Consider the following 14768-nt stretch of genomic DNA (forward strand, 5'->3'; position numbering starts at 1 on the left):
TGGGTGACATGATTTGCATCCTATCCTGGCACAGTCGAATTCCGGGATATTGTATTTAATTTGCGGGCATCAGGGAGCCGCTATTACAATGCAGGAGACTCCCGGAACTTCCAGGAGAGTTGGGATGTCTGTCACTAGCTCATGGACTCTTGCCAATATGAAAGAAATTAATTTATCAGGTAAGTTCTTACATAAATTATGTTATTTCTATTTATCTCTTTAGTGTAGTGTTTATTTGTAGCTATTAATATACTGTATGTACAACATGAACAGCCCAGTCAGTGCCTGTACCCTCAGAAGCCCTGGTTAATATAACTGCAGCCTGTCCTGTATGTGCTATAAAAGTAGCCAGATGATAACCAATGATCCACTACAAATGTCCTTTTTGTCAACTATAGCATTTTAAAATAGGTGGATAATATATCTGGGCAACTTGGTTGTACCTGCCCCCAGAGCCAAAAGTTGCAAGTCCTTTCTGGCACAGGCGCATACATATCCCGTAAGCACCGTTCCCTTTTATGCCATTTGACAAAGCAATACACGCCCCAGGTTGTGGGCGGTGCTCCACCGCAGTTTCTTTCTCAAGCGGAACCTTAATTTCGTTTTGCATGTTTCCGGAGGAGGTTCTGTGTGTATCTCGTGTCCGTCTCCTCTAAAGTTCCCCCGGTGTCCTTGGATTGCACCGCAATGGGCTGGTTTCCGGACGAGGCTCGGTCGTTGCCGCCGCCGGGGCTGGTGAACAGGAACTCGGTGTGGCTCGGCTTTGTGGGGTACCTGACTGCCATTTCCCACAACGCGGTCAGCCACTTTCCAGCTCTGCGGGCGGGTGAGAGAAGGGTTGAGGGCAGCTGTCACATATTGATAGCATTGCCACGGTGACACGCAGGCCTGTCATATACACATTTAGACCGGGGCAGGACCTATAGAGTGATGCTATGGACACTAAATAGGGGTAGCCCTGAATTATTGAATGTCTGTCTGATATCCTTATTGCTAAATAAAGTATAAATTCCAAATACGCAGACAGGCTAAGGGAGAGCCAGATCAGTGTAACCACTCATGGTGTCGTACCACATTTGTGTGGCTTTGTGGGTGAAAATTTTTATTATGCCCAAATCTTTCACTCCGTGGTATATTGGTGAGAGCATATCTGTTCATACAACTTTATCATATTTTTGTTTAGGGCAAGGTTTAAGCCCTTGTATGACATAAATGTCTGTGTTGGCACACTCTTTGGCATCTAAGCAGCTAATAGGGGGTTGTCTTTTCACCCCCTCCAACCTATGCGCTGTGGCCCACAAGACTGCTTCATATTTCCCCCCAATGGTAAATACACTGTTGCAATAGCTTATCAGCAGTGGTTTTGTTATTGGGGGGGGAGTTTGTTTTTTTTGACAGCCCTACTTTCTAGGTTATTTTTTTTTTTTTTAATTGTAACACTGAGCTAACTAATCTACAAATAAGTTGTGATCTTTCTTTTGCCATTCCCCGTCTAGACACATCTACATTACAGACATAAGGGCTGTCATGGCAGTTGGTATCCTGCTCATATGTTCCAGTTAAAATACTTCACTTATTAAAATGTTGCAGGTCAGGTTTGATGTTTTACTGTCCTCTCTGATACTCATGGATGTAGCATAATGGATTGGATCTTGAAATGCAAAGTGCATAAATAAATAAGAAGGAAAAATATATCTGCATATTTCAATATTAAAATAAACTATAAGTATCTACCCAAATAGGTCTGGAATTGTAAACTTCTCAGTAAACCATGAATGATCAAGTTCCAGATGCACTTTAATTATAAGGGACAAAGTATATAGTACAGATTAGCTTGTATACTACTGGATAAAAAATGCTTTTTGGCATAACACTGCCTTCTACAACAACAAGATAGAAGTGATTTATTTTCATTCCATTTGAAATTGATATTTAATTTAGGTTGACATTGTATATATGTTTTTATTTGTCAAATATTTAGTTAGTTAATTGGGTGACACTTTGAGATCAATATAGTACTCTGGGTAAAAGTGTGTAAGATACCTGCCCAATTTGTTAAATTAATTTGCACTTAAAACTGCTTAAAGGGACAGTTCACCCAAAAACTTTCTCCACTTTAAATTATTCCAAATGATCAGTTTTCCTGCTATAGAGTGTATTAAATTGGTTGCAAGTAGCTCCTTTACTCATATTTCAGCATTTGAAATAGCTGATTTAGCTTGTGGTTTCCCAACCTATAGTGAAAGTTTTTATACTGGAGTATATGCTATTGACAAGCCTAAGTAAACACAGTTAGCAGAAGAAGTTACACTTTCAGTGGGATGCAGGATAGTTAAAGGGACAGTCAACCCCAGAATTTTTGTTGTTTAAAAAGATAGATAATCCCTTTATTACACATTCCTCAGTTTTGCATAACCAACACAGTTATATTAATACACTTTTTACTTCTGTGACTAACTGGTATCTAAGCATCTTCTGACCTCCCCTAATCACATGACTTTTAGTTATTATCTATTGACTTGCCTTTTAGCCAATTAGTGCAGTGTCTGCCACTAGCCACGGGCGTGATTACAATGTTATCTATATGGCTGACATGTACTAGCTCTCCCCTGCTGTGAAAAGCTAATAAAAAAGAGGCGGCCTTCAAGGGCATAAAAATTATCATATGAGCCTTCCTATGTTTGCTTTTAACTAGAATACCAAGAGAACAAAGCAAAATTGTTGATAAAAGTAAATTGGAAAGTTGTTTAAAATTACATGCCCTATTTGAAAAATGAGAGGGTTTTTTGGACTTGACTGTCCCTTTAAGTAATAAAATGATAATTTTCCATTGTTCTCTCTATGCATTGAGCTTTGGTGTTCCAGACAATTATAAGATAAAGAAGCCAGTCTGTGTACACAAAGTTATAACATAATCAGATAAGATAACCCAGTGTAATAGGCTGTGAATTTCAAAGCACAAAACCAGCTACTTCATATACACAAATAAACCAGAAAATGCAATTTCTCAAATATTTTTTACTCTGCAGCTGGTATAACAAGCCATTGAAAATACATTAATGGAAAAACAATTTTACAGTGTACTGTCCCTTTAAGTGACATTTTATAAATAACATATGGCTAGATTACGAGTTTTGCGTTATGAGTGAAAAAGCAGCGTTATGGCTCTTTTTCACTACCGCTGCTATTACGAGTCTTGTAGGTATAGCTGTACCGCAGACTTTTTTGGCCGTCACGCAACGTAAGTACCGCACTTTTTAAAAAGTCCTTTTTCAATAGGACTTTCACAGCGCCAGTATTACGAGTTTGCCTGTCCGGCCAAAAAGTGAGTGGTACAGCCCATAACTACAAGATCGGTACCGTAAACTGAAAGTCAGTATTTATGGGTTTTACGCTACAAAGCTAACATAAAACTCATAACTAAAGTGCTACAAAGTTCTCTAACGCCCATAAACTACCTATTAACCCCTAAACCGAGGCCCTCCCTCATCGCAAATACTAAAATAAAATTATTAACACCTAATCTGCCGCTCAGGACATCGCTGCCACTATAATAAACATATTAACCCCTAAACCGCTGCACTACCGCATCGTAAACACTAGTTAAATATTATTAACCCCCTAATCTGCTGCCCCATGTCGCCGCCACTATACTAAAGTTATTAACCCCTAAACCTCTGGCCTCCCACATCACTAACACTAAATAAATATATTAAACCCTAAGTCTAACCCTAACTTTAATATAATTAAAATAAATCTAAATAAAACCTACTATTATTACCTAAATAATACCTATTTAAGACTAAATACTTACCTGTAAAATAAACCCTAAGCTAGCTACAATATAACTAATAGTTACATTGTAGCTATCTTAGGTTTTATTTTTATTTCACAGCTAAGTTTGTATTTATTTTAACCCTTTAAGGACACAGCTTTCAGTTTGCTCAATTGTTTTATGACGGAAACATTTCGTCATATGTCCTTAAGAGGTTAACTAGGTAGAATAGTTAGTAAATAGCTATTAACTATTTACTAGCTACCTAGTTTAAATAAATATGAATTTACCTGTAAAATAAAACCTAACCTAAGTTACACTAACACCTAACATTACACTAAAATTAAATAAATTACATTAATTAAATACAATTAACTAAATTACAAAAAATAATAAACACTAAATTACACAAAATAAAAAAGAAATGATCAAATATTTAAACTAATTACACCTAATCTAATAGCCCTATCAAAATAAAAAAGCCCCCCCCCCAAATAAAAACAAAAACCTAGCCTAAACTGCCAATAGCCCTTAAAAGGGCCTTTTGCGGGGCATTGACCCAAAGAAATCGTCTCTTTTACCTGTAAAAAAAATAATAAATAAAACCCACCACCCACACAACCAAACCCCCCAAATAAAATCCTATCTAAAAAAACCTAAGCTCCCCATTGCCCTGAAAAGGGTATTTGGACGGGCATTGCCCTTAAAAGGGCATTTAGCTCTCTTTCGTTGCCCAAACCCCTAATCTAAAAATAAAACCCACCCAATAAACCCTTAATAAAACCTAACACTAACCCCCGAAGATCCACTTACAGTTTTTGAAGACCGGACATCCATCCTCATTAAGCAGGCAGAAGTCGTCCTCCAGGCAGGCAGAAGTCGTCCTCCAGACGGCATCTTCTATCTTCATCCTTCCGACGCGGAGCGGTTCCATCTTCAAGACATCCGGCGTGGAGCATCCTCTTCTTTCGAATTCTCTTGAAGAATGAAGGTTCCTTTAAATGATGTCATCAAAGATGGGGTCCCTTGAATTCCGATTGGCTGATAGAATTCTAGCAGCCAATCGTAATTAAAGGGTAAAAATCCTATTGGCTGATTGGATCAGCCAATAGGATTGAAGCTCAATCCTATTGGCTGATTGCATTTTTTACCCTTTAATTACGATTGGCTGCTAGAATTCTATCAGCCAATCGGAATTCAAGGGACGCCATCTTGAATGACGTCATTTAAAGGAACCTTCATTCTTCAAGAAGATTCGAAAGAAGAGGATGCTCTGCGCCGGATGTCTTGAAGATGGAGCCGCTCCGCGTCGGAAGGATGAAGATAGAAGATGCCGTCTGGATGAAGACTTCTTGCCGCTTGGATGAAGACTTCTCCCGGCTTTGTTGAGGACTTCTGCCCGCTTGGATGAAGACTTCTCCCGGCTTGATGAGGATGGATGTCCGATCTTTAAAAACTGTAAGTGGATCTTCGGGGGTTAGTGTAAGGTTTTATTAAGGGTTTATTGGGTGGGTTTTATTTTTAGATTAGGGGTTTGGGCAACGAAAAAGAGCTAAATGCCCTTTTAAGGGCAATGCCCATCCAAATGCCCTTTTCAGGGCAATGGGGAGCTTAGGTTTTTTAGATAGGATTTTATTTGGAGGGTTTGGTTGTGTGGGTGGTGGGTTTTACTGTTGGGGGGTTGTTTGTATTTTTTTACAGGTAACAGAGCTGATTTCTTTGGGGCAATGCCCCGCAAAAGGCCATTTTAAGGGCTATTGGCAGTTTAGTTTAGGTTAGGGTTTTTGTTTTACTTTGGAGGGCTTTTTTATTTTGATAGGGCTATTAGATTAGGTGTAATTTGTTTAAATATTTGATCATCTCTTTTTTATTTTGTGTAATTTAGTGTTTATTTTTTTTTGTAATTTAGTTAATTGTATTTAATGTAATTTATTTAATTTTAGTGTAATGTTAGGTGTTAGTGTAAGACAGGTAAGGTTTTATTTTACAGGTAACTTTGTATTTATTTTAACTAGGTAGCAAGTAAATAGTTAATAGCTATTTACTAACTAGTCTACCTAAAAAAAAAAAAAATACAAACTTACCTGTGAAATAAATTTAAGTTAGATACAATATAACTATTAGTTATATTGTAGCTATCTTAGGTTTTATTTTACAGGTAAGTATTTAGTTTTAAATAGGAATTATTTAGTTATTAATAGTAGGTTTTATTTAGATTTGTTTTGATTATATTAAAGTTAGGGGGTTAGGGTTAGACTTAGGTTTAGGGGTTAATATATTTATTTAGTGATGTGGGAGGCCAGAGGTTTAGGAGTTAATAATTTTAGTATAGTGGCGACGTTGGGGGCGGCAGATTAGGGATTAATAAATTTATGTAGGTGGCGGCGACATTGGGGGCGGCAGATTAGGGGTTAATAAAATTATGTAGTTGGGGCGGCAGATTAGGGGTTAATAAGTGTAATGTAGGTGGCGGCGATGTCGGGTGCGGCAGATTAGGGGTTAATAAGTGTAATGTAGGTGGCGGCGATGTCGGGGACAGCAGATTAAGGGTGTTTAGACTCTGGGTTTATGTTAGGGTGTTAGGTGTAAACATACATTTTCTTTCTCCATAGGAATCAATGGGGCAGGTGTTAGGCTTTTTTTTAGCCGGCTCTCCCCATTGATGTCTATGGCGAAATCGTGCACGAGCACGTAAAACCAGCTCAAAGCAGCGCTGGTATTGGTGTGTGGTATGCAGCTCAGTGCAACCATATTGCCCGCTAACGCCATGTTTTTGCAAACCTGTAATAGCAGCACTATTAAAGTTGAGCGGTGGAAATAACTTGCAAGTTATTACTGAGCCGCTCATAACGCAAAACTCGCAATCTGGCCGAGAGTATTACAATACCCCCACCCAGCTACTTCATAATGCCACTTGTCAACATTTTCTGTGGAGCACACTATCTCTATATTTTACTATGTACTCTTATTTGTCTCCCTCCTTTTCTCTATTGTTTCATTCTATATGACCAGTTGATATATTTTTTTTCTTTTAAGTATTAGCCAGAAATAAATAAATCCCCCCCCCCCCATCATTTTGTTTAAATATAATTACACTGCCACTTTCAGGTGTGCATCGTCAGCTGCTGTTTACCAGTATTGGCTTTTTCCTTGGATACCATGGTACCAAATACGAAAATTACAAGAATGCAAAATTAGATCGGGATCTGTTTGAATACATGAGACAACACCCAGAGGATTTCCAGAAACCAGGTTTGTTTATTTTATAATTAATAAAGGTCCGATCACAATTATTGTTAAAGGGACAGTCAACTCCAACAGTTTTATTGTTTAAAAAGATAGATAATCCCTTTATTATCCATTCCCTAGTTTTGTACAGCCAACATGGTTATATTAATATACTTTGTACCTCTGTGTTTACCTTGCATCTAAGCCCCCTGATCACATGACATTTTATTATCTATTGACTTGCATTTTAGCCAATTAGGGCTTTGTTTTGCACAACTCCACAGAAAAGAGCACAATGTTATCTATATGGCGCACATGAACTAGCAGTCTCTTGTTGTGAAAAGTAAATAAAAAAAGCATGTGATAAGAGGCTGTCGGTAGTGGCTTAGAAACAGACAGAAATTTAGAGGATTAAATGTTATAAAGTATATAAATATAACAATGTTGGTTGTGCAAAGCTGGGGAATGGGAAGTAAAAGCGTCATCTATCTCTTTAAACTATAACAATTTTAGTGTTGACCGTCCCTTTAAATGTGTTCACCTAAGTCAAGTATGCCCTTTCTCTTGCATAAAGTTTTATTTTCTGTGAAGAATGTTAGAGTTCACATAGTACAGTAGGTTTATGTCTTCAATACAATCCAGAAAAAGTGCTATTTGTGCAGTTGTATAAATAATATATATTCAATTCAGAGTAAATCATACGTTTTGGTGTTTATGGCGTTCCAAGGCAAACATTATGTGCTGTCATTTCTGCACTAGTGTCCCTTTCTTTGTTTTGTGTAGCCCCATTTTAGCTCTCTGACTCCTTTGTGGAGGTTAAAGAGACCATGTACTGTATTTTTTCCCCTTCTCTTTAAAGGGACAATAAAGGGGGAAAAATGATTCAGATAGAACATCCAGACTATTTTTATATGCAGTTTCGGAGGCTCCAGCTACTGCTTAGCATGTGCAAGAGTTTACAGTATATACATATGTTTCTGTGACTGGCTGATGGCTGTCATGTGATACAGGGGGCCGACAAATTGAAGTAAATTTTGAAATTTATTTTATTTTTTCTAGCAAAGTGCTATTGCAGTGTCTTTTTATTATGCACTTGTTGATCATGCAATTATATTGTATTTAAAGAGACTTTAAACCAAAAAAAATTCTTTCATGATTTAGATAAAACATACAATGTTAAACAACTTTCCAATTTACTTCTGTTATCTAATTTGCTTCATTCTCTTGGTATCCTTTGCTGAAAATCATATCTAGATAGGCTCCGTAGCTGCTGATTGGTGGCTGCACATAGATGCCTTGTGTGATTGGCTCACTCATGTGCATTGCTATTTCTTCAACAAAGGATATCCAAAAAATGAAGCTAATTAGATAATGGAAGGAAATTTGAATGTTGTTTAAAATTGTATTCTCTATCTGAATCATGAAGGAAAAATTTTGGATTTAATGGTCCTTCAATGTGCTCCCAGCAATTTATTTTACCAGCTGTAGTATATTAATTGATTTACAAATTGCTTCTTTACCTTTTTATATTGTAATTTAAAATAGTTACTTTTCCTTCACAAAACACCATCTATGCAGACAATTTCAGTACAGCAGTAGTGGCTATAGAAAAGCTATGTAAACAAGAGTCAACAGAAGAAGCCTTACTTACAGTGGGGATGTGAAAGATAGAAGAAGCAATTGAACATTTTAGTACTTGAGTATTGGTCTTTTGTGTATACACACAGAGATATGGTGGCCTTTATATCTTTATATAGAGAAGACAATAAGCTCTGCTATTCCTGCAAGCTCAGGCCATTTGAATAGGTTGTGGCTTAAATAAGCTATTTCATATACAAAAATAAACCTAAATAATTGATTACCCTTAAATTTAATACTCTGCAGCTGGCATTAAAGGGAAGTGATTTTTTTTCTCTCTTTAATGATTCAGACAGAGAATACAATTTTAAATACATTTCTATTATCAAATTTGCTTCATTCTCTTGGTGTCCTTTGTCGAAGCAGCAATGCATTGCTGGGAGCTAGCTGAGCACATTAGTTAAGCCAGTGACAAGATGCATATGTGCAGCTACCAATCAGCAGCTAGCTCACAGTAGTGCATTGGTGCTCTTGAGACTACTTATCTATACTTTTCAACAAAGGATACCAAATAACAAAGCATAAGATAATGGAAGTTAATTAGAAAGTTGTTTTAAATTGCGTGCTGTATCTGATTCATGAACATTTTTGACATTTTAGATCCCCTGTGATGACAAAATACATGTACTAATCCATTAGAGGCTAGAGCATTTGATTTCTGCAATACACGGTGTGTTTAAATGTTCTTAGCTCTTTCTCAGCTAGGACCTGATAATGACTTCTCAGTTTTCATTGTCTATTTCCAGTCGCTATGGTTTTCTTGTTCTGATATTTTTCTTCTTCTCTGTTTTAGAAAAGAAAACTTTTGCTGAAGTATTGGAAGAGTTCCACCCAGTCCGTTAGATATTTTGGCACAATGTTCCAGCTCTTCTGTCTGTGATGGACTATAATTATGATTTGAAAACATTACGTTTTCCTGTGTTATGACTAATATTAAAAAAAAATTAAAATGTGCATTGTTTGGCTTTTTGTTTAAAAGAAGATATTTATCTAGAAGTATCAAGTTTGTTAATGCAGTACCATTTCTGACTCACATTACATGTAGCACCTCGCTGGTCTTTCTCATACTAACATAACTGTTCCCAACTGGGGGGGTCAGCAACATTTATTTTCTGTATAATTTCATTGCTCAGTTTGCTATTCTGCAAGTTTGTTGCACTCATAATATAAATAATTAAATCTATTTCTATGGCAGTAAAACACAATGATACCCTTTTAAATCTGTTAATCAAAATATTTTCTATTAATTAATTGTTTGTATAACTTTACATTCCTTTACCATATTGCTCTATACAGCTTTTCTTAAAGGTCCTTACAGGTATATACTTTTTGTAAACTATTATTTCTATAAACTGATTTTACTGCCCAACAACTTTAAAGTCAGACCTCCTGATTCATTAGTTTTATAGGAAACATGCTGATATTTAATCCTTAAAGGGACAGTAAACACCACTAACATCACTATCTAATGTAAAAATCCATAACCATTCAATAGTGATGCCGGCGAATAGTAGTTCCAGGCGAACATAGCATGTTCGCTGCGGCGGGCAAACATATGCGTTGTTTGATCCGCCCCCTATTCGTCATCATTGAGTAAACTTTGACCCTGTACCTCACAGTCAGAAGACACATTCCAGCCAATCAGCAGCAGACCCTCCCACCTCCTGGACAGCATCCATTTTAGATTAATTTGGAAGCTGCATTCTTAGCGAGAGGAGGGACAGTGTAACTGCTGCTGATTTAATAGGGAAATCGATAGCTAGGCTAGTGTATTCAGTGTCCACTACAGTCCTGAAGGACTCATCTGATCTCTGCTGTAAGGACAGCACCCCAAAAAGCCCTTTTTAGGGCTAGAACATCGGTCTGCTTTTTTTTCCCTGTGTAATCTAATTGCAGTTGCCTGCCTGCCAGCGCGTGTGTCAGGCTCACAGCGTATACTGTGCCCACTTGCCCAGTGCCACCACTCATATCTGTTGTAACAGTAATGTACATTTAAAAAAAACAACACTTTTTTGACTGTGAAATAATAGCAGACAGCTGCCAGTACCCAAGATGGCCGCCAATAAGGCAGATGGGGAGGGTTAGAGAGCTGTTTTGGGGGGGGATGCTACACCACAGCATATGCAAATATGCTAAAAGAAAAAATTAAAAAACTTATTTTAGTACTGGCAGACTTTCTGCCAGTACTTAAGATGGCGGGGACAATTGTGGGGGATGGAAGGGAGCTGTTTGGGAGGGATCAGGGGGTCTGATGTGTCAGGTGGGAGGCTGATCTCTACACTAAAGCTAAAATTAACCCTGCAAGCTCCCTACAAACTAATTAACCCCTTCACTGCTAGCCATAATACACGTGTGATGCGCAGCAGCATTTAGCGGCCTTCTAATTACCAGAAAGCAACGCCAAAGTCATATATGTCTGCTATTTCTGAACAAAAGGGATCCCAGAGAAGCATTTACAACCATTTGTGCCATAATTGCATAAGCTGTTTGTAAATAATTTCAGCGAGAAACCTAAAATTGCGAAAAAATTTAAATTTTATTTAAATTTGATCGCATTTGGCGGTGAAATGGTGGCATTAAATATACCAAAATGGGCCTAGATCAATACTTTGGGTTGTCTACTACACTACACCTTAAGCTAAAATTAACTCTACAAGCTCCCTACATGCTCCCTAATTAACCCCTTCACTGCTGGGAATAAAATACGTGTGGGGCGAAGTGGCATTTAGCAGCCTTCTAATTACCAAAAAGCAACGCCAAAGCCATATAAGTCTGCTATTTCTCAACAAAGGGGATCCCAGAGAAGCATTTACAACCATTTATGCCATAATTGTATAAGTTGTTTGTAAATAATTTCTGTGAGAAACCTAAAGTTTGTGAAAAAGTGAACTTTTTTTTTTTTATTTGATCGCATTTGGTGGTGAAATGGTGGCATTAAATATACCAAAATGGGCCTAGATCAATACTTTGGGATGTCTTCTAAAAAAAAATATATATACATGTCAAGGGATATTCAGCGATTCCTGACAGATATCAGGGTTCCAATGTAACTAGCGCTCATTTTGAAAAAAAGTGATTTTGAAATAGCAAAGTGCTACTTATATTTATTTCCCTATAACTTGCAAAAAAGCAAAGAACATGTTAACATTGGGTATTTCTAAACTCAGGACAAATTTAGAAACTATTTAGCATGGTTGTTTTTTGGTGGTTGTAGATGTGTAACAGATTTTGGGGGTCAAAGTTGGAAAAAGTGTGGGTTTTTTTTCCTCATATTTTATAATGTTAGGTGATTTATGCCCTTTATGGATTAAAACCAGACTCTGCATCAACTATGTAATTTTCCATGGGAGTTTTGCCATGGATCCCCCTCCGGCATGCCACAGTTCAGGTGTTAGTACCCTTGAAACAACTTTTCCATCACTATTGGGGCCAGAAAGAGTCCCTGTGGGTTTTAAAATTCGCCTGCCTATTGAAGTCTATGGTGGTTCACCCGTTCGCGAACATTTGAGGAAGTTTGCGAACATACATTTTTATGTTCGCGACATCACTACCATTCAATCATTATTCACACCCCCAATAGTGAACAGCAGCAGCAATAAATATCTCTAATGTAATCATTGATTTCTATGTCTCCAAAATGGCCCCCAAACTACTCCTCCCTCTACCTTCCTTCTCAACATTCAATATTTTTTTTTTTTCTTTTCAATGCCTCGGCTCGTTCCAGAGGCTTTCAACTATGTCACCACGCAGTGCAGATGACATAGTAACCTACTCGCACGGCCATGGGCAATGTGTTTCCCTGTCTTCATTTCCCCTAGACTTTGCGCATTATAAGTATATAAGTGTTTACTGTCCCTTTAATACAGGGATGACAAGCCATTTTGAGTGCTCAAATTTCAGATAATCTTCTTTACTTTTTTTAATAGAGGGACATTAACAAAATATAAATGCTTTCTTTAAAGGGACACTCAAGTCAAAATTAAAGTTTAAAGAGCAGGAATTTTAAAAAACTTTACAGTTTACTTCCATTAACAAAATGTGCACAGTCTTTGATATTTACACTTTTTGAGTCACCATACCCTACTGAGCATGTGCAAGAATTCACAGAATATACGTATATGCATTTGTGATTGGCTGATGGTTGTTACATGATACAGGAGGAGTGGAAAAATACATAACTTAGAAATTTGACAGAAAAAAATCTACTACTCGAAGTTCAGAGTAAGTGCTATTGCATTGTCTTTTTATCTTGCATTTAATTATACAAATCTACTGTATTTACTGGTCCTTTAAATGTATAACATTATCTGCATTATAATATGATCTATTGATGTACCTGCTTTTTATACAGACGCACATACCATATCTTCCGTCTCCGGTTTATTTCTGTTAGAACACAATATATTGCCTTTATAAAATGAAATTGTTGGAAAATTCCCATTGGTTTAATTACATACAGTATTTTTTTTTTGGTTCAGTACTCTGGAAAGCACTTTTTTATTTGTGGATTAATTTATCCACCAATCCGCAAGAACAACCCAGGTTGTTCACAAAAAATGGGCCGGCATCTAAACTTACATTTACCAAGAGAATGAAGAAAATTTGATAATAGGAGTAAATTAGAAAGTTGCTTAAAATGTCGTGCTCTATCTAAATCACAAAAGAAAAAAAAAAATAGGTTCAGTGTCCCTTTAAGGGAACAGCTTTTAGTGTGCCCTTCTATATGCAGAGCTGTGAATGGACATGATTAAATAATTTAAATGACAAGAAGGCTACTCCCAATACATTTACCATTATGTACTATATGTGTGTACAAGTAAAAAAAATACCCAGAAAAGTAGCTCATATTCCTGGCATTTTGTGTTATTTATAATACAAAACATTTTGAACCTGTGTTTGCATTGCAAATACTTTTTATTATTTAACCATAATTTTACATTTGCATTTAATTTAAAATAATAGCCCCCTGAAGTTTTAGTTTTCTTATCACCTCCCATATGTTATGTCCATCACTGCAGGCAAGACTTTATTTGGAATCAGCTTTTCAAGAAGGTCCATTGAGTTTGTGATCTCAGCAGTCAAATCATAGTTAAAAGATGAAGGTCTGGGAAAGATTTGGCATTTTTGCTTATCTTGTTGCACCAAGGAGATCCTTGTACTTGCTGGTCAGTTCTCTGGCTTCTTGGGTGAGCTGATTGAGTATTTGGAATAATCCCAACAAGTGATAATAAAATGCTTCTTCATCCATGGTGCTCACAGCATTTGCATTTCCCTCCATCTTGAGGTCATGATGTGCCAGTGGCAGGAATCCATTCTCCAAACTGATCTTGACAGTCTTCAGTTTGATGTACTGCTCATATAAGTCGTTGCTGCTATTGTTTGCAGTGTTACCTTGTGTCTCCATGGGCACCTCCCGTAGAAGACTGGGTAACATGATGACTTGCTCCATGTCTCGTGCTGTGGCGCAGTATTTGCTCATCACAGTGAAAAGGCAGCTGATTTGTGACTTTTGCATGGTTTCTTTCAGTAGTCTGATACCTGCCGACTCTGAGCAATTCTTGATTTGTGTCTAAATTATATCTTAGAAGCCAGAGGTTTAATCATGTGAGTATGCTCCATACGATTAAAACTAGCCAATAGGAGTTCCAGGAATGGCAATACTAAGTTAATATTTGCAGAATTTCATCATTGCTTTAAACCCAGACTGGAAGTAATCCAAAGCAAAGTTAAAACTGTTATTACAGGTCTGAAGAGACCAGATATATCTGTAAGTAAACAAGACCTTCAATTCCATCACGTTAAATATCATGAATTGGTAGTTTCAGGTTTTGCAAATAAAGTCATTGAACCACCTGATCCTGGTTCCTTTTGCAACATCATGTTTTAATTTCATCAGTGACATACAGCAGTTTTAGATATCACAAAGACTATTTTGTTTAAAATGAAATAAAAAATATTTAGAACCCCATAACTTAGACATATATTTCAAATAAAATAAAAAAAAAATTCAAATGATCTCGGTTTCAGACATACTACTTATTACTTTGTAATATTAAGTAGAAATATTGCATTGTGAGATTGTATTAGCAGCAGAAATAACAAGGTTTTTATGCTACTTTACAGATCA

The 14768-nt window shown here is 36.9% G+C and overlaps 2 protein-coding genes across 2 annotated transcripts; one reads left to right on the forward strand and one right to left on the reverse strand.

The window, feature by feature from the left end:
• The first annotated feature begins 613 nt into the window (after positions 1–613).
• NDUFC2 (NADH:ubiquinone oxidoreductase subunit C2) lies at positions 614–9595 on the forward strand. Its single transcript, XM_053705078.1, has 3 exons — positions 614–826; positions 6884–7027; positions 9435–9595. The coding sequence occupies exons 1-3, from the start codon at positions 688–690 to the stop codon at positions 9482–9484; spliced, it is 333 nt and encodes a 110-aa protein (XP_053561053.1). The 5' UTR covers positions 614–687; the 3' UTR covers positions 9485–9595.
• A 3990-nt stretch (positions 9596–13585) lies between these two features.
• Positions 13586–14230, reverse strand: THRSP (thyroid hormone responsive). The gene has a single exon (XM_053705079.1). The coding sequence runs from the start codon at positions 14154–14156 to the stop codon at positions 13770–13772; it is 387 nt and encodes a 128-aa protein (XP_053561054.1). The 5' UTR covers positions 14157–14230; the 3' UTR covers positions 13586–13769.
• Between the last annotated feature and the right edge of the window lie 538 nt (positions 14231–14768).

This window comes from Bombina bombina, chromosome 3 (assembly GCF_027579735.1).
Source record: "Bombina bombina isolate aBomBom1 chromosome 3, aBomBom1.pri, whole genome shotgun sequence".
In the NCBI taxonomy this organism is placed as follows: domain Eukaryota; kingdom Metazoa; phylum Chordata; class Amphibia; order Anura; family Bombinatoridae; genus Bombina; species Bombina bombina.